General features: G+C 44.4%; 2 protein-coding genes across 4 annotated transcripts in view; one reads left to right on the plus strand and one right to left on the minus strand.

Moving 5' to 3' along the window:
• The first annotated feature begins 3,870 nt into the window (after nucleotides 1-3,870).
• Nucleotides 3,871-16,819, plus strand: part of LOC307018569 (uncharacterized protein) — a 48,109-nt gene continuing 35,160 nt past the window's right edge. The window contains exon 1 of one of the 2 annotated variants that reach the window (XM_079648873.1): nucleotides 3,871-5,413. In XM_079648873.1, the coding sequence (XP_079504999.1) occupies nucleotides 4,849-5,413 (565 nt within the window). In that variant the 5' untranslated portion in view covers nucleotides 3,871-4,848. Of the gene's footprint in view, nucleotides 5,414-6,446; nucleotides 6,850-16,819 lie in introns of those variants that run through there. The other variant, XM_079648874.1, reaches the window with a different exon arrangement.
• On the minus strand, nucleotides 10,513-14,949 carry LOC307020125 (zinc finger protein 862-like). Of its 2 annotated transcripts, XM_079651282.1 has the most exons (6): nucleotides 13,442-14,949; nucleotides 13,071-13,297; nucleotides 12,584-12,948; nucleotides 12,049-12,445; nucleotides 11,635-11,943; nucleotides 10,513-11,521 (listed from the first exon to the last, which is right to left on the minus strand). In XM_079651282.1, the coding sequence occupies exons 1-6, from the start codon at nucleotides 13,603-13,605 to the stop codon at nucleotides 11,181-11,183; spliced, it is 1,803 nt and encodes a 600-aa protein (XP_079507408.1). In that variant the 5' UTR covers nucleotides 13,606-14,949; the 3' UTR covers nucleotides 10,513-11,180. The 2 variants fall into 2 exon arrangements, with proteins under 2 accessions (XP_079507408.1, XP_079507407.1); XM_079651281.1 differs by having other exon boundaries at nucleotides 13,071-14,949.

The following is a 16,819-nucleotide window of genomic DNA, read 5'->3' on the forward strand; positions in this document are numbered from 1 at the left end:
CGATTGTAAAGGTAAAAGTATGAGCATAACAAATAAAGAAGTGTAATGTAAACATTTACATTATTATTATGATTATTTAATAAATAAAGACTATACAGGACTGTCTCAGAAAATTAGAATATTGTGATAAAGTTCTTTATTTTCTGTAATGCAATTAAAAAAACAAAAATGTCATACATTCTGGATTCATTACAAATCAACTGAAATATTGCAAGCCTTTTATTATTTTAATATTGCTGATTATGGCATACAGCTTAAGAAAACTCAAATATCCTATCTCTAAATATTAGAATATCATGAAAAAGTATACTAGTAGGGTGTTCAACGAATCACTTGAATCGTCTAATTAACTCGAAACACCTGCAAGGGTTTCCTGAGCCTTGAAAAACACTCAGCTTGGTTCAGTAAACTAAATCACAAGTATGGGGAAGACTGCTGATCTGACTGCTGTCCAGAGGACCGTCAGTGACACCCTCCATCAGGAGGGTAAGACACAAAAAGAAATTTCTCAAAGAGCAAGCTGTTCACAGAGTGCAGTTTCAAAGCACATCCACAAAAAGTCTGTTGGAAGGGGGAAATGTGGCAGGAAACGCTGCACAACCAAGAGAGATGACCGCAGCCTTAACAGCATTGTGAAGAAGAGTCGCTTCCAGAATTTGGGGGAGCTTCAAAGACAGTGGACTGAAGCTGGAGTCCAGGTATCAAAAGTCACTGTTCACAGACGTGTCTGGGAAATGGGCTACAATAGCCGTATTCCCATGGTCAAGCCACTTCTGAACTCAAGACAACGGAAGAGGCGTCTGACTTGGGCTAAGGAAAAGAAGCACTGGACAGTTGCACAGTGGTCCAAAGTCCTCTTTTCAGACGAAAGCAAGTTTTGTATTTCATTTGGAAGTCAAGGCGCCAGAGTCTGGAGAAAGGCTGGAGAGGAGCAAAATCCAAGTTGCTTGAAATCCAGTGTGAAGTTCCCACAGTCAGCGATGGTTTGGGGAGCCATGTCAGCTGCTGGTGTTGGTCCACTGTGTTTCATCAAGCCCAGAGTAAATGCAGCTGTGTACCAAGAGATTTTAGAGCACTACATGCTTCCGTCTGCTGAAAAGCTCTATGGAGATGAGGAATTCATTTTCCAGCATGATCTGGCACCTGCCCACAGTGCCAAAACCACCAGTAACTGGTGTACTGACCATGGCATTACTGTCCTCGATTGGCCTGCAAATTCCCCTGACCTGAACCCCATAGAGAATATGTGGGGTATTGTGAAGAAGAAGCTGAGAGACACCAGACCCAACAATGCTAATGAGCTAAAGGCCGCTATTGAAGCATCCTGGGCATCCATAACACCTCAGCAATTCCACAGGCTGATTGCCTCCATGCCACGCCGCATTGATGCAGTAATCCGTGCAAAAGGATTCCCAACCAAGTACTGAGTGCATTAATGGACATTTTCAAATGTTTGATTGTGTTTTGCTGTTATAAATCTTTTTTTTTTACTTGGTCTGAGGAACTATTCTAATTTTTTGAGATAGGATTTTTGAGTTTTCTTAAGCTGTATGCCATAATCAGCAATATTAAAATAATAAAAGGCTTGCAATATTTCAGTTGATTTGTAATGAATCCAGAATGTATGACATTTTTGTTTTTTTGATTGCATTACAGAAAATAAAGAACTTTATCACAATATTCTAATTTTCTGAGACAGTCCTGTATATTATTGAATTACAAGATTAGATATACTTTAGTATAGTATCTAAAATATTCATGTGTTCAAATGCTCTTCAAAACACAACTGAAAGTCCATGAAACTTGTCTTTCTGTATTTCTGAATGAAGCGCCATCTCCTGGTTAAAACCTGAAATTGAAAATCTGGCAACGCCCTCTTGGAAAATAGTGGGAGAGCTTAACATTCCTCTATACTGGTCTTAGGCAGGTCGTAGGGAGGAAGCTGTAAGCTGGAGTCTGAAATGAAGTGCTACATCTGTACCTTAGAAACCTAAAATGCCACGGCAGTGTGTAGATGGGGAGCATGTTAGCTTAGCTTGGTAGCTTCAGCTAGCTCTGGAACTTTCAGCTCGGTGGCAGCAGGTCCCGCCTCGGCTCCACCTCTTTGTCCTTATTTGGAGCAGGCTGGAGAAGGCGGGAGTTTAACTCTGACGTCACTGTTGAGCCGTTAGTGGCCGACTCCGCCTACTAAGGGCTTCTCTGCAACCCTGCAGAATCCTATGGGTGACGTCACGGACCCTACGTCCATTTATATATACAGTCTATGGCCTCAACGCGTATGCATCAGAAGCATCAATCTCATTACGCCAATCCTGATTGGCTGGTGATCTTGACGACTACGTCAGGGAATCCACCCACCCTTTAAGTAGCTTGCGCTACGTCGCAGCGTCATTCAAAATAAGCACCTCTTCTCGCTTCGCCTCAGCAAGAAGGGCCGTCTGGTGAGACATCTCACTTCATGTAACTCTGAGAACTGGAGTTACGTTAGTAACCTATAGTTCTCATTCATAAAACTCCGTTCGACGTCTCACTATTCTCCCGTATTGCTAGACATGCTTATCTCCAAAATCACCAAAACAAAACAGTACTTAACAGGTAGAAACTTGTCCCTATTTAGAGGCAATGGACGTCCACTCTCGGGAGACTCCCGAGAGTGGTGCGGTTACCCAAAGTGACAGACCTAATTTTACCCAGGGAAAAGTGGTGAAAATGAGAAAATGTATCCGAAAATAGTGCCTCATAATGCGGGCATGTGGACAATAGCCAGAGACTCACAGGCACACACACATGCAGAGATCCAGGGCGGTGCACATGGCTTTTTTTACCCAGCAATAGGTCTCTGAAAGACGGGGAGACTCTACGGATGGCGCACACCCAGAGCAGTTTGAAACCATTTGAAATTACTCTCAGACATTACCTGGAAGAATGCTTGCATGTGGACAGTAGCCAGAGAGGAGCAGGCTGCCCCAGAGGACAGGCTGCGTCACATCACTTTGTAACCCAGGAAAGGAGCAGGAATCCTGGCTGCGTGAGTGTTAAAAGCACATTAAACTGTTTTAATCCGACAGCTGCTGATGTGCACGGAAGTCTGTCCGTTTCGTTAACATTCGGATAGCCAAATGGACGGAAATCTGTCCGTTTCGTTAACATTTGAATGGCCAAATGGACAAGCCTGATTAAAGCATATGCAGGACCCCAGTGAGCTCCAGACTATGTGCATTGTGTTAAATAACCATATTAATGATAACATCAATCATTTAAATGCAAAGATAACGATTAAAAATCATTTTTAGGGGGAAAACGGTGGATCTGTCTGTTTCGTTAACATTCTGATAGCCAAATGGACGGAAATCCGTCCGCTTCGTTAACATTCTGATAGCCAAATGGACAAGCAGGTAAAAACAGCCGAGTCGCTGCGGTCAGGGCCTCAGACTCACAGGCACACACACGTGCAGAGAACCAGGGCGGTGCACATGGCTTTTTTACCCAGCAATAAGTCTCTGAGAGGCGGGGGAAAGTTGTGTGGATAGAGGCAGAGCGCAGCGGCAGAGCGCAGCGGCAGAGCGCCGCAGCAGCAGCAGGACGAGAGGAGCAGGCTGCGATACCCCCCCCCACAGAGCCCACCTAGAGGACAGGCTGCGTCACCTCACTTTGTAACCCAGGAAAGTAGCAGGAATCCTGGCTGCGTGAGTGTTAAAAGCGCATTAAACTGTTTTAATCTGACAGCCGCTGATGCGCACGGAAGTCTGTCGGTTTCGTTAACATTCTGATAGCCAAATGGACAAGCAGGTAAAAATGGCAGAGTCGCTGCTCTCAGGGCCCCAGGCTCACAGGCACACACACATGCAAGAGGTCCAGGAGCAGGAAACCTGGGTACGTGAGTGTTAAAAGTGCATTAAACTGTTTTAATCCGACAGCCGCAGGTGCTGACAGAAAGCAGGCGGAAACAAATTGATTATTTTACCCAGGAATAAGTGTTTGCAAGGCGGGAAAAGTGTTCATGCAGCCCCTCCATCACGGTAATAATGATTAGAAATGATTTCCAGGGCAGAAAGCGTTTTTTAAATGTGGAAAAAACGATGTTAAACTGTTTAAAAAGCACAAAGTCATTTGAGTGCAGGATGGCACATCATCCCAGGGAGCACAGGGCATTAACAGTAAAAAAATACAACAAAAACAGGGCAAATCAATGGATTTAAAGTGCAGGGAAGCTCCGCACCACACACAGGTACATTCCTAAATCCCCACCATGGTGTCCACGGTGATTTAAACTAGTTTATGCTGGGAAAAGAGTGCTAAAAATCGGATTAAACTCTGCTAACAGTGTGGTAAAAGTCTGATTGTTTCAGAGACCCATAGTAAGGATACGATGGACCATTTACATCCAAAATGATACATTTAAAATGCATGTGTAGGGGGAAAAGTGCAGAGAGAAGCCTGAAAATGCCTCTCCAGGACCCCGGGGAGCTCCCAGGGGCTGGAGAAGGGGAGACATGTGGCACGCAGGCAGGCCTGGGGACCCCTGCAGAGCCCACAGCTGCTGGGCATCGACATTGGAGGTGGGCAGTCCGCCTTTCAGCACCCACACTCGGCCCTGGGACCTACAGACCCTCTCTGAACCCAGCTACAAGAAGCCACTATCCCTCCAAACTCTTTGCTTACGGCCATACCACCCTGATCCGCTAGATTTGCAAGGTGAGAGGACGTACGAGGTGAACACAGAAAGTTGTTTGGTCACGGGAAAAAGATTATTGTGAAAGAAAAAGGACACTTACTTGGGATGCTTTATTCAAGGTAAGTTCCCCAAACAGCTCCGCTGTCTGGGGAGACTATTCGGGAGAGGAGGAAATGGAGAATAACATAAAGAAAACGGGACGGAGGGACGTGCAGTCTGGAATGCAGGCAGCCAGCAGCGGGAATGCGGAAGTGGGAAAATGCAACGAAGCTGCGGGCAAGAGTGGAATAAAAGTGGCGAATGTGGTTGGGAAAAGTTTGTGTAAAACTAAGGAAGGTGCGCTGAAGATTCCTGTGGAGGGGGAATTGCAAAAAAAGGAAGTTGGAGGACAAGGGAAGGAATCAGAGAAGGCGGTGGTGCCGCGGAGTGACGCAGCAAAGAATACAGAGGTGAAGTTGCGGGAGCTTAAAGTACAGCGAAAGCATGAAGAAAGCATGAAAAAGGACAGGAAATGGAGCAGGATGGTAGAGGAGGACAAGGCGAACACTGCTATGGAGAGTGTTCCGGGAGGAAGTGCGGGTAAAATATTGAAAACGGCGGAGGAGGAAGCGGAAAAGACGCGGAGTGCTGCAAACGGGAATAAGGAAGTGGAGGAGGTGGAGAGATCGGCTGATGGAAGTGAGCAGAGGAAAAGTGCTACAGAGAATGCTGGAAAGGACGGGGAGAAGAAACATGGAGGTGAGGCGGGAGGAGAGAAGGAGTCTGGACAGAGAAAAGACAATGGTGGAGGAAAAAGAAGCGGGACTGGTCAGGGGAAGGATGGGGGAGGGGGAGATTGACAGAATGCGGGTGCGAGAGGGGGGAGGAGAGAGGGGGGTGCGGGAGATGTGGAATACTGTGTGGAACTGACTCTGGGGGTGACGGTAGAGGGGGGGCTGAACAAATTAACGATGTTGGATCTTTTTGTGGGGATTCAAGATGGGTGCGTTGAGGTATTGGGGTGTAGGGTAAAGGATGCAAAGTACAAAGTGTGGTCACAGCGGAAGAGCTTACAGCGAGGGAGGTGATGGTGTCATTTATGTACATGCCGGTGTATATAGAGGATAATGCTATCTTAATGAAGCTGTTAGCGTGGGGGGCGGAGGCAATGTCACCAATAAAGAGAAGATATATCAGGGGGACAAGGACGGGGACACAGATGGCGGATGGGACTCGATTCCTCAAAGTAAGGTTCAATGAGAGGGTCACATCACTGTCATATTCCACACAGTTTCGGGTGGAGGGGGGGAGTGAGTATGTAAGGATGATACACGATTGTCAGGTGGCGGTGTGCAGAAACTGTTTGAGACCGGGGCATATATTTAGAGAGTGTCCTGAAATTGAATGTTATAGGTGCAAGGGTGTTGGGCACTTTGCAAGGGAATGTAGGGAACAGAGGGAGGGAAGGAGAGAGAGGGACAGGCCTGAGGAGGAACAGGAAGAAGAGGGGCAAGATGTGGAGGAGGAGGAAGAAGAAGAAGAGGGGCAGGATGTGGAGGAGGAGGAAGAGGGAGGGGGGTCTAATGAGGGGATGGATCAGGGGGACGCGAGTTCTGAGGGTGTGGTGGTGGTGGAGGAAGAGGTGTTAGAAATAAGGGATGATGACGAGGTGGTGGTGGTGCAGGAGGAAACTGAAGTGGAGCAGAGGGAATCGGGGAAGAAAAGACTATTTGAGGAGGGGGGGGGGCGGGGTTGAAGAGGGTGGGAAGGTGGTGGTGGTGGTGGAAAGCAGTGGGCCGGGGGAAAAGGCCTGTAGAGATGGGAAAAAAGAAAAGAAAAGGAGAAAAAGTGAAACGGAGAAGCTTGGAGGATGATGGTGTGGAGGAGAAGAGGGAGACGGCGACAGCGGTGGAGGAGTGGAGAGGGGAAGAGGCGGTGGCTGTTCCGCTGGATGACAAAATACGAGAAGTGGCGGTGGGAGAGGATGAGGTGGAGATGGTGTGGGCACCAAAGAATCAGGACCTGGTGACGAGGGACAGGAGTCCTAGCAGGAGTCCGGCGACACCGAGCAGAGAGGGGTCAGTTCTCGGGAGAAGGACAAGCAGATCGATAGATGGGAGAGGAAGAGCCAGAACAAGAGTGCAGCCGGAGAGATAGGTGAAAGGAGTGGATAAGACTCAAAAGGACAAGAGAAGGTAAGCAAAGGAGAATTGAAACATTCCTCAATGCTGATCCTTTGTAAAGACAATGGTGACAATTGTATCTCTGAACGGCTGTGGCCTTAAAACTAAGGACAAAAGAGATCAGACATTTTTGTTTTGTGCCAGTGACATTATATGTTTGTAACAAACCCACTGGGACGAATGGTGTGTGGGGGATGTAAGGAAGGAATGGTTGGGTGATGTGTTTGTAAATAATGGTGGGTTTAATGCAAGAGGGGTGGCAATTTTAGTGAAAAGTGGGGTGGTGGATAATGTAAGAGAGGTTGAGAATGATGGTTAAGGGAGGATGATTGGGATAGTGTTTGAATATTAGGGTGATGTGTTTAAATTAGTTAATGTGTATGCGCCAAATGAAGAGAGAGAGAGGAGGGTATTTTTTGAGAGTCTGGATGGGAAATGTGGGGGGAATTGTATGGTGGTGGGTGATTTCAATGTGTGGTATGGGAGGATTGATGTAGCAAAAGAGATGGTTTTTAGGAGTGACTCTTCTAGGGGAGCACTGAAAAAATTGATGAGAATGAATGGAGACAAAGAAATATGTATGGGACGGTTTTTTCAAGAAAGCAGGTGGTGAGGGGGGTGTTAAAACACAGTTGGATTGATGTTATGTTATGTAATGCAAGAACGGGTGGGAAAATAGGGCAAATGGGTTATAAGACTACTGCTTTGAGTGATCACGGGGCTTTTCATTATAGGTTGAGGAGTGAATGTAGGGGAAAGGGAGGGGGTGTGTGGTGTTTGAATGGGATGTTGTTGAAAGAGGATGAGTATAGAAGGGAAGTGATTGAATGTATAACGAGTAAAGCGAGTATGGATGTGGAGGATGTGGGTGAATGGTGGGAAGGGTTAAAAGAGGAAATTAAGAGGATTAGTATAGATTACAGTAGGAAAAGAAATAGGAAAGGTAGAGAGAGGGAGAGGAAGGTTAGGGAGGAACTAGATAAGGAGGCAGTGAGAGTTGATGAGGAAGAAGGTAGGGATTTAGGGAAGTATAATGGGTTGTTGACTGAGTTGGGGATAATAGAGAAGGAGAAGTTTATGTGGGCTATAGTTAGAAGTAGGGCAAAAATATTTAGTTGAGGCAGAAAAGTGTACAGGGTTTTTTTTAGGGTTAGAAAAGAGGAAACAGGGGAACAGTTATATTAGGGAAATAGAGGGTAAGGGAGGGGAGATGATAAAAGATTTAGTAGGAATAGTGGTGAGAGTGGAAGGGTTTTATAGGGAGTTATTTAAAGAGGAAAGGGGGGAAAAGGTAAGTTTAGAGGAGGTAGTTGGGAGTTTGGAGAATAGATTGAGTGAGGAAGGTAGGGAGCTATGTGAAGGGGAGATAGGAAGAGGGGAGGTGGATTTAGCAATAGTAGGTATGGGGGTGAATAAAAGTCCAGGGATTGATGGTTTAACGACAGAGTTTTATGTGGCTTTTAAAGATGTGTTAGTGCCGATTTTAACAACATTGTTTTGCAAGCTGGAGGAGAGGGAGGAACTGCCGGCTGGCCTCTCAACTGGGGTGATAAGCATTTTATTTAAGAAGGGTAAGAGGGAAAAATTAGGTAACTATAGGCCACTCACGATTTTAAACACTGATTATAAGATTTTAGCACCGGTGTTCGCAAATAGAATAAAGAGGGTAATTGGTACGGTGGTGGAGAGCACTCAGGCGTATAGCATACCGGGGAGGGACATCTCTGATACAATAAGTAGTGTGAGGGAGGTGATAAATTATATGAAGGGGGGAGATGGGGGGGTAGTGGTGTGTTTAGATCTGGAGAAAGCTTTTGATAGGGTGGATCACGGGTATTTGTTTAAAGTGTTAGAGAAGGTGGGTTTTGGGGTTAGATTAGTGGGATGGATTAAAAGAATATATAAGAGTGCGTGGAGTTGTGTTAAGGTGAACGGGGTGATTTTTTTTTTTTTTTATAAATCTTTTTATTAGTTTCCGCACAGATATCAAACAGACATTTGCAAAAAATGATATGTAAAGTACTGTGTTTTCTTCGTAGAGTGACATATAAACACAAACCCCTTTACCCCGCACTCTCATTCACACACATCTACAAGGGGGGGGGGGGGGGGGGGGGGCGACGACAAGGAAATAAAAACAAAAATAAATAAAGGATGAATATTAAATAGTATTGCAAAGAAAAAAGGGGGGAGGGGGGGGATGCTCTGCTGAGAATTAAGTTTTGAGTTCTTCATCAATAGTAAGGGTGTCAATGTGGTCCAGAAAAGGCTGCCAGGTATTGTGAAACGTCGTCAGGGAGGCCCTAAGGGAGAACCTAATCCTCTCAAGCCTGACGCAACTCAGGATTTCGTGAATCCATCTATTATGGGTGGGAGGGGAGACATGTATCCATTTAAGGAGAATAAGCCTCCTGGCAAGCAGAGTGGTAAATGCGATAACTCGTTGTGTGGTAATGGGTGCATTGGGCATCAGAGGAATTCCGAAAAGGGCAGTGAGGGGGCTAGGGTCCACTGTCTCACCCAAGACATCCCTAAGTGAGTCCAATATTGCAGACCAGAACTCTGATAGTTTAGGGCATGACCAAAACATGTGCATGTAGTCAGCCGGAGATTGTTTACATCTGTTACATTTGTCAGACCTGTCAGGGTATATCCTGGCCAGTTTAGCGTTTGTGTAGTGTACTCTGTGCAGAATCTTGCACTGCAGTAAACTATGCCTTGCACATATGGAAGAGGAGTGTAACAGGTTTAATATACGTCCCCACTGATCATCTGACATGTTAATCCCAAGGTCCTGGTCCCATACAACTCTAAGGGAATTTAAGCAAGTAGGATATATCTTTAAAATGTTGTTATATATAATGGAGGTGAACTTCTTTGAATCAGTCTTAAGTGATAGGAAAGAATCAATTATCGAATCAGGAAGCCGACCTGGAAATTGGGGGTATTTCTTTTCCACAAAGTGCCTGATCTGAAAGAATCGGAACAAGTGAGAACTTGGAAGGTCAAATTTGTTGGCTAAATCTGCAAACGAAGAGAAAACACCACCAGCATAAAGGTCATTAATAGACCGCAGGCCTTTGTCTGACCAAGTCCGGAAGACAGGATCCGAGCACGACGGGAGGAAAAGGTGATTGCGATAGACCGGGGCTAGACCTGATGACGCTTGTAAGCCAAACTGCTTCCTAAACTGACCCCAGATCTTTAAAGTGTTAGTTACAATCGGATTGTGAGCAACTTGTTTAACTGGAAAGGGCAATTGAGAACATACCACCGACCAAAGTGGGAGTACCGAAGAGGAAGCCTCCATCTGAGCCCATCGAGGGTGTTTGCCCTGTGCCAAATTAGTGTTCCAAAAAAGAAGCTTATTAATATTACATGCCCAATAATAATGGCGGAGATTAGGCAGCGCCAGGCCACCTTCCGACTTGGGGAGTTGAAGAACTACTCTTCTAATACGAGCCCTCTTGTTGCACCATAAAAAATGTTTTATCTGCTGGTCGAGTGCCGAGAAAAAGGATTTATTAATAAATATTGGAATGTGTTGGAAGGAATATAAGAATCAAGGCAGGGCTTGTCAGCCATTTTACTTGTCCGAAGGCTAAACCCACTTGTCCGAAATTTACTTGTGAAAATAAAAGCCTATTAAAAAAAATGAATAAAACCGACAAGAGATTTGGACAATTAATATGATTTAATAACTTAATCAGGCACATTTTATAACATAAACAGTCTGGCATAAAACGCCATTCGATTGCATACCCAAAGTAATTAGCTATTTATAATACTTTATACTTATAGCACATGCATAAGATGGTCTCTTTTGAAAGGTAACATTCTGAAGTTTCTTACACAATAAAGAAAAATCACTTTGGGTGCTTATAAAAAATATCATGCTATGTAATCATGTTAAACATTTATGTTTAAAAATATCACTTTGAGTGCTAATGTAAAAGAGAAACAGGTTTGAACACACTGAAATAAAATAGTTGCTCCTTACTTTTGTGTTCTGAGAGGTAGGAGCTGGAAAACATAACGGTTCCATAGCCTGAAAACTTAATCATACAGGTCCAAAGTCTATAAAAATCCCATGGAAAATTTGTGTATTTTGTAATGTGTGTACCGCAATAATTCCAAAATGGCCTTCCGCTGCCATTCATTCAGAACGATTGAAAGGCGGCAAATTTCGGCTGCCTCCAAATGAGTTTACAAAACGAAATGAAAAATAAACGTTCTTCAAAAATGTATTGGTTGCACGGCAAAAAATGCAGTCCGGAGCCGGGCAAAGTGCTCACGCTGCTGCCCTGTGTTGAAAATAAGTCTTGTGCCATAATACTGATTGATCACTCCTCCAGCTCATCTTCACTCCCCATCAACACCAGCTCATCCTCCTCATCTCCCCTCTCTCTTGACGACCAGGGGTTAAACCCTGGTCTACGCCTGCGCAGGCTTGATGTCCACCATCGCTGGGCAGCTGAGGCTGCATCAAAGTCTTCCAGAGCGGGACCTTGGATGGAGATGAACATGAGCCTCTGGAGTTGAGCGGTGGTAAGGCTTGACCTCCAGTCGGTCTTGACTCGCTTCATTGTAGAGAAGCCACGTTCGCACACTGCAGTGGAGACCGGGAGAACCATATAGATCTCCATCAGATGACATAAGCAGCGGAACATGGCTCTCCTCTCCTCTGGGAATACAATGAGACAAAAATATATGAATTAATTTCCTTCAAGAAATTCTACTTTCTGCTTTTTTTTGGTAACTTTTAAAATACACACTTAACATTATACTGACACACACCTGATTGCAGGACACTGAGAAAAATGTCCCTCATTGGAACAGCTGACCGCCTGAGAGCGAAGCTCTTATACTGGGCATACTCGGCTATAACCTCCTCTGGTGTAATCCCTGCCTTGGCCAAGAGCTCCTTGTAAAATCCAGATAGGCTCTTCATTTCTTCCTGACCATGCTGAGTGAAGGTCTCTGTTGCCACAGCATCAGTGTGGTCATACTTGGGCCAGCAAGAGGGATCTAGTGCCCTGAACTTAGCTACTATGCTGTCTTGATGCAAGTCCTTCAGACGCTCATCCAAGTGACTGATGACTGCATCTGTATGAGAATAAATGCACAATCACTACACTGACTTTGACACCTTTTAATACACCAGACACTATATATATATATATATTTTTTTTTATTTAAAAGGTGTCATACCTATCACTGCTGCCCTTTGTGGCTCAAGCGTGGAGGAAGAAGCCCTGTTCAGTTGGACACCCTTGTAGCATCCGGATCCATTGCTCTGCTCCACAAAGGTCTCCATGTACAGCCCCATTCTGGTCTTAAGGGAGGACAGGTTCCAGAAACACCTCTCCTGGCTCTCCACCGCCTCACACACTGTCACACTATCCTTTTGAAAAACCTTGGAAAGGGTGGCAAGGTGGTCAAGGACATCACAGAGGAAGTGGAGGAAGAGGACACTGCCGTAGTCCTTCAAATAGCTGGACACCTTCTTGGCCCTTCCTGTCACAGCAGCCGATGGTTTGGGCCGACGTTCGAGGCTTGCCATGTCCTCAAAGTGTGCCAGGATCACAGGAAAGCTATCACACAATACCTGAAATGGTTAAAAATATATATATATATATATAGTTTTAAAGTTATACTGACAACACGGTTTGTGAAAACAATTAAATAAATAAAATCTATAATATTAAATATGCCACAATACTGCACATGTAACCACTGCATCTACCTTGGCTGCACGGTGAACATAGGGCACCCAGCGGGCCCCATGTAGCGTGGTGGGCTTCAGTACCTTCTCCTCCATGGCCTCCGCAATCATCCGGAGCTCACGAAGTGCTTTTGGAGCATAATGGTACTGCTCATAGATGCTGCATAGGGTCGCCTGAAGCTGTTGCATCTTGGGGTTTTCTTTGATCGCAATGACCACGCCCAACTCCAGACGATGAGCGATGCAATGGATGGGTATGAGATGCGGGACTTGCTCTTTGAGGCGAGTAGCAACACCTGTCCTGCATCCAACATTGACTGCTGCACCATCACTCCCAAAGCCCACCAGACGCTCCCTCCAATCCACCAAGCCAGCCACACTAAAAGCTGAACAAAAGAAAAGACATCAGCATAGAGAACACAGAAGCAATAACTCCCAATACAGAAGCAATAATGAACTTATATGCTACAGTACCGTAAAAAAGGTTTGATAAAAAAACATTTCTCACCTGCATAAACAGCTTCCAGCACACCAGCTGCATTTGCATGCTTAACGTCCTCAATTTTCAAATATGAATTGATGGGACCCTCCGTGTCCATGTATCGAACGTACACCAACTCGTTCTCTAGGGTGGCTGTATCGGTGGCTCCATCAATCATAACTGAGAAGTATTTAGCCAATTTCAGCTTCTGCAGTAGTTTCTCCAGCTCCATTTCATAAATAATAACAACAAACCTGATGGGGGAGAGACAGCAATACAAATTGTTATGGTGTTGTTTTGGAAAGTCAGAATCAAAGCAAGACGAAAAACACTGAAATAATGCATCTTTGCTTGTTCTTTTTGACTGCCTATAAATGAACATTTTGTGAATATCATACCGTTCACAAGCCTTGTTGGACGCATAGCAGTTGGGAAGTTGTCCTCCCGTCCTGTTTATTAACCCATGTAGGGTTGTGAAGTGGGTGAAGGGCTGTTCTGTTCTGGCTACATAATAAGCAGCATGCATTATGTTGGTCATTTTAACCAACATTGTCTCCTCCATCCTGTGGAGCCCTGTGAGGACAGGTGGCAGTGGAGCATCAGGTCCCCTCTGTCTGGCTCTGTCTGCAGCTTCAGTAAGCTGGTGTCGCTTACTTAGAGCATGAGTTGACAAGGTGTCATATCGGAATGACCCGGTTCCTTTAAACAAGGACGAGGACCTGGATTTGAAAAATGGAAATGAATTAACATAATTGAACACACCCTACTGGACTATAATACGGGGATAATAATACGGGGATCCGTTACAGTCATTATTATCTGAATTTCATTGGCTACACAAACGGCCAATCATTTCCAGCGTCAGTCGGATTGATGATCTAATGTTTTACACACAACGATAACCATTTTTGCATAGCAGCAGCTTGCTCTAGCACAGTTATTAATGTCTCGAGTCGTGACCGTTAGCTTGTGAGAACGTTAGGAATAGTCTGCCTATACGTTTTACACTATAGTCAAATCAAATCACGAAAGACTTGATATCTGATCATCAACATAACCACTCCTTCCTCTGTCCACTCCAATAACACAACAAACGACCACCTAATAATAACGTCGACATCAATAATATCATAGAACACATTAAATAGCTTACGTTATCTAGATAATGTTATATAGCATTTTACACAACGTTTGTCAACTGTGAACGTCAGTCAGGATAACTAGCTAGACTACACAGTTCAGTTTATTTCGAATCTCATCATCTTCACACATCAGATAAATAGTCAATTATCTAACGTTAGCAAAAATAAAAGTTGTCACTTACGTGTCTGCAATGTCGGGCAAACTGCGGCAGGTTGAACAGTACATGATATGCTCTTCTCCTGCTTCTTCGGTGTACCGGAGCCAAGGAAACTTCTCGGTCCATGATGGAAGGAAGTTTCTTTTGCGTTTTGTTTCATAATCTAATTTGGAGGCAGCCGATTTTTCAGGATCTCGCCTAGGTCGCTTTCCTGGGGCTTGGTTTGCTTTTGGCGCCTGCAGCCAGGACATCTTGAACTCATTACTCACTGACTGGATATCGAGGATAGATGAGTCGCGAGCGTGACAGCGCATACACACCAGCCGCGCAAGCAGGCACTCGCGGGTTCGTGTTCACACCAATTTCCCGCGGGTCAAATATTTCTACCAATCACTGCAGTCATAATATTGACGTACAGGTACGGAGATTGCGACACTGCGAGACAGGCACTTCAGATGGAATAACGTTACTATTTCGTTTGGGTGATTTCCCCCCCCCCCCCAAAAATGCACTTGTCCGTTCGGACAAGTTAAACTGTATTATGCTTGTCCGACCATTTTTTTTACTTGTCCCGGACAATCGGACAAGCCTTAATGTCAAGCCCTGCAAGGTAGCACCACCATTTATATTTTTATTTAATTTCATTTTTAATTAATACGTCCCATTAAGGAGAAAGGCAAGGAGGACCATTTAGCGAAGTCTGCTTTAAAGCGCTCTACTAATGGACTAAGGTTCTTGGCAAAAAGCTCCGTATACGATTTAGTGATATGGATACCCAGGTATTTGAATCCCTCTGAGACCTTCTTAAAAGGAAAGAGAGCTTGGGGAAGTTTTTCAGCGAGGGTGTTAACAGGGAAATATTCGCTTTTCTGGAGGTTGAGTTTGTAGGCAGATAGCTTCTGGAATTGCTCTAAAATGCTTAGAATTATAGGAAGGGAGGACGATGGGCTGGAAATGTACAGTAAAAGGTAGGGATGTAACGATACCAAAAACTCACGGTACGATAATATCGCGATAACAAGTCCACGGTACGGTATTTATCGCGATATTGAATAATAAAGGGAAGAAAAAGAAAAATCCATATAAAAAAAAAAATGTCAATAAAAAAATGTTTTACTCGGAAAATGTTTCTTTAATACATAATAAATCTGAGTTTTACAGCCTTTTTGTAGGATAGCAGTATTTTAAAGTGTCAAAAACAAAGTGACAGTAACAGACTGTAACAAGAAAACCAGTGTTTTTGTACCTACTGGTACTACCAAACAAAGTAAACATTTTCTTTATGCCACTGCATCTCACAAATAAACAAGGACATTTAATAATCAGACCCTGCAATAAAATAAATCAAGTTTCACTTTAGTTTTTCAAGTAACTCAACTCAAACTCACTAGTCACTCACTCAGCATCATCAGACAGGTTTTTAGGAATATGAGAATGTCCACATTTCCAGGTATTTATAAGCTGGGGTGTTTGGGCATTTACAATATCCCCTGCTCTGGAAACAACTCTCTCGCTTGGTACTGATGTTGCTGGGACACCAGTGGTCGCGTTAACCGAATATTTTATTTAACAATGACGGAAAAATCTGAAAGCAGTCTGTCATTTTGACAGATTAGAACAAACTCGGAACAGCGCCAACGTTTCCCCAGAGCCAGGCTCTGATGTTATGCCGTGTTATGCATGCCGTCCAAAAGGAAATGATATAGTTCCCAAACCGTACTTTGCCGAACAGATCAATACATGTCTGGGAGGTTTTGCTTCACGCTGTGCGCGTCCCGCGAGGTGCATGCACACACGGCATAACACCGCCCCCCCCCGTTGACAGTTAACGAGCATGCTCTATCGTGAACTGTTCAGACCCGACGGGTAATAAGGGATTATGACGGATATTTTACGATCCTGTCTATCAAAATGACGGACAGCGAAAAAGTCTAACGCCAGGCTTATTGACAGGGCGAGATATAAATATATGGTTGGTACTTGTCAATGTCTCTAGGTGTGTAAATGTAGCCCTGTAAATACGATGTCCTTTTGTGTTATCTGTTGTTTTATTTTCATGTTGTAACCTACTTGCTGCCATGTTGGACAGGTCTTTCTTGAAAAGAGATCGATGATCTCAAAGGGACCACCTGGTTAAATAAAGGTTTAAAAAAAAAAAAGTGTTTAAAAAAAAAAAGAAAAAAGTTTTAAAAAGTTTTTTTTTTAAATCGCGGTAGATTTTGTCAGTCTCACGACGGTATTGGGAAGTTTATTTACCGCGATACCGCGATATTCAGTATATCGTTACATCCCTATTAAAAGGTCATCTGCATGAGAGCTTATGCAAAAAACCGAAGCGCGTGATGCCCCTAAATCCTTCCTCACTACGAAGCCATAACGCTAGAGGCTCGACGGCGAGCGCAAATAATGACGGAGATAGAGGGCAACCCTGCCTATTTCTCGCGAGAGAGCGAGAACAGACCAGACTTAACACCGT

Source organism: Notothenia rossii (genome assembly GCF_949606895.1).
Source record: "Notothenia rossii genome assembly, chromosome: 9".
NCBI lineage: Eukaryota > Metazoa > Chordata > Actinopteri > Perciformes > Nototheniidae > Notothenia > Notothenia rossii.

What these genes read in the sequence shown, in the direction of transcription:
- LOC307020125 (XM_079651281.1), bottom strand. Translation starts at nt 13,605, where the DNA reads ATGGAGGAGACAATGTTGGTTAAAATGACCAACATAATGCATGCTGCT. An exon ending in GCTGGAAGCTGTTTATGCAG is followed by an intron (nt 12,949 to 13,070) that starts GTGAGAAATGTT and finishes TCTTTTGTTCAG; the next exon opens with CTTTTAGTGTGGCTGGCTTG. An exon ending in ACAAAGGGCAGCAGTGATAG is followed by an intron (nt 11,944 to 12,048) that starts GTATGACACCTT and finishes ATTCTCATACAG; the next exon opens with ATGCAGTCATCAGTCACTTG.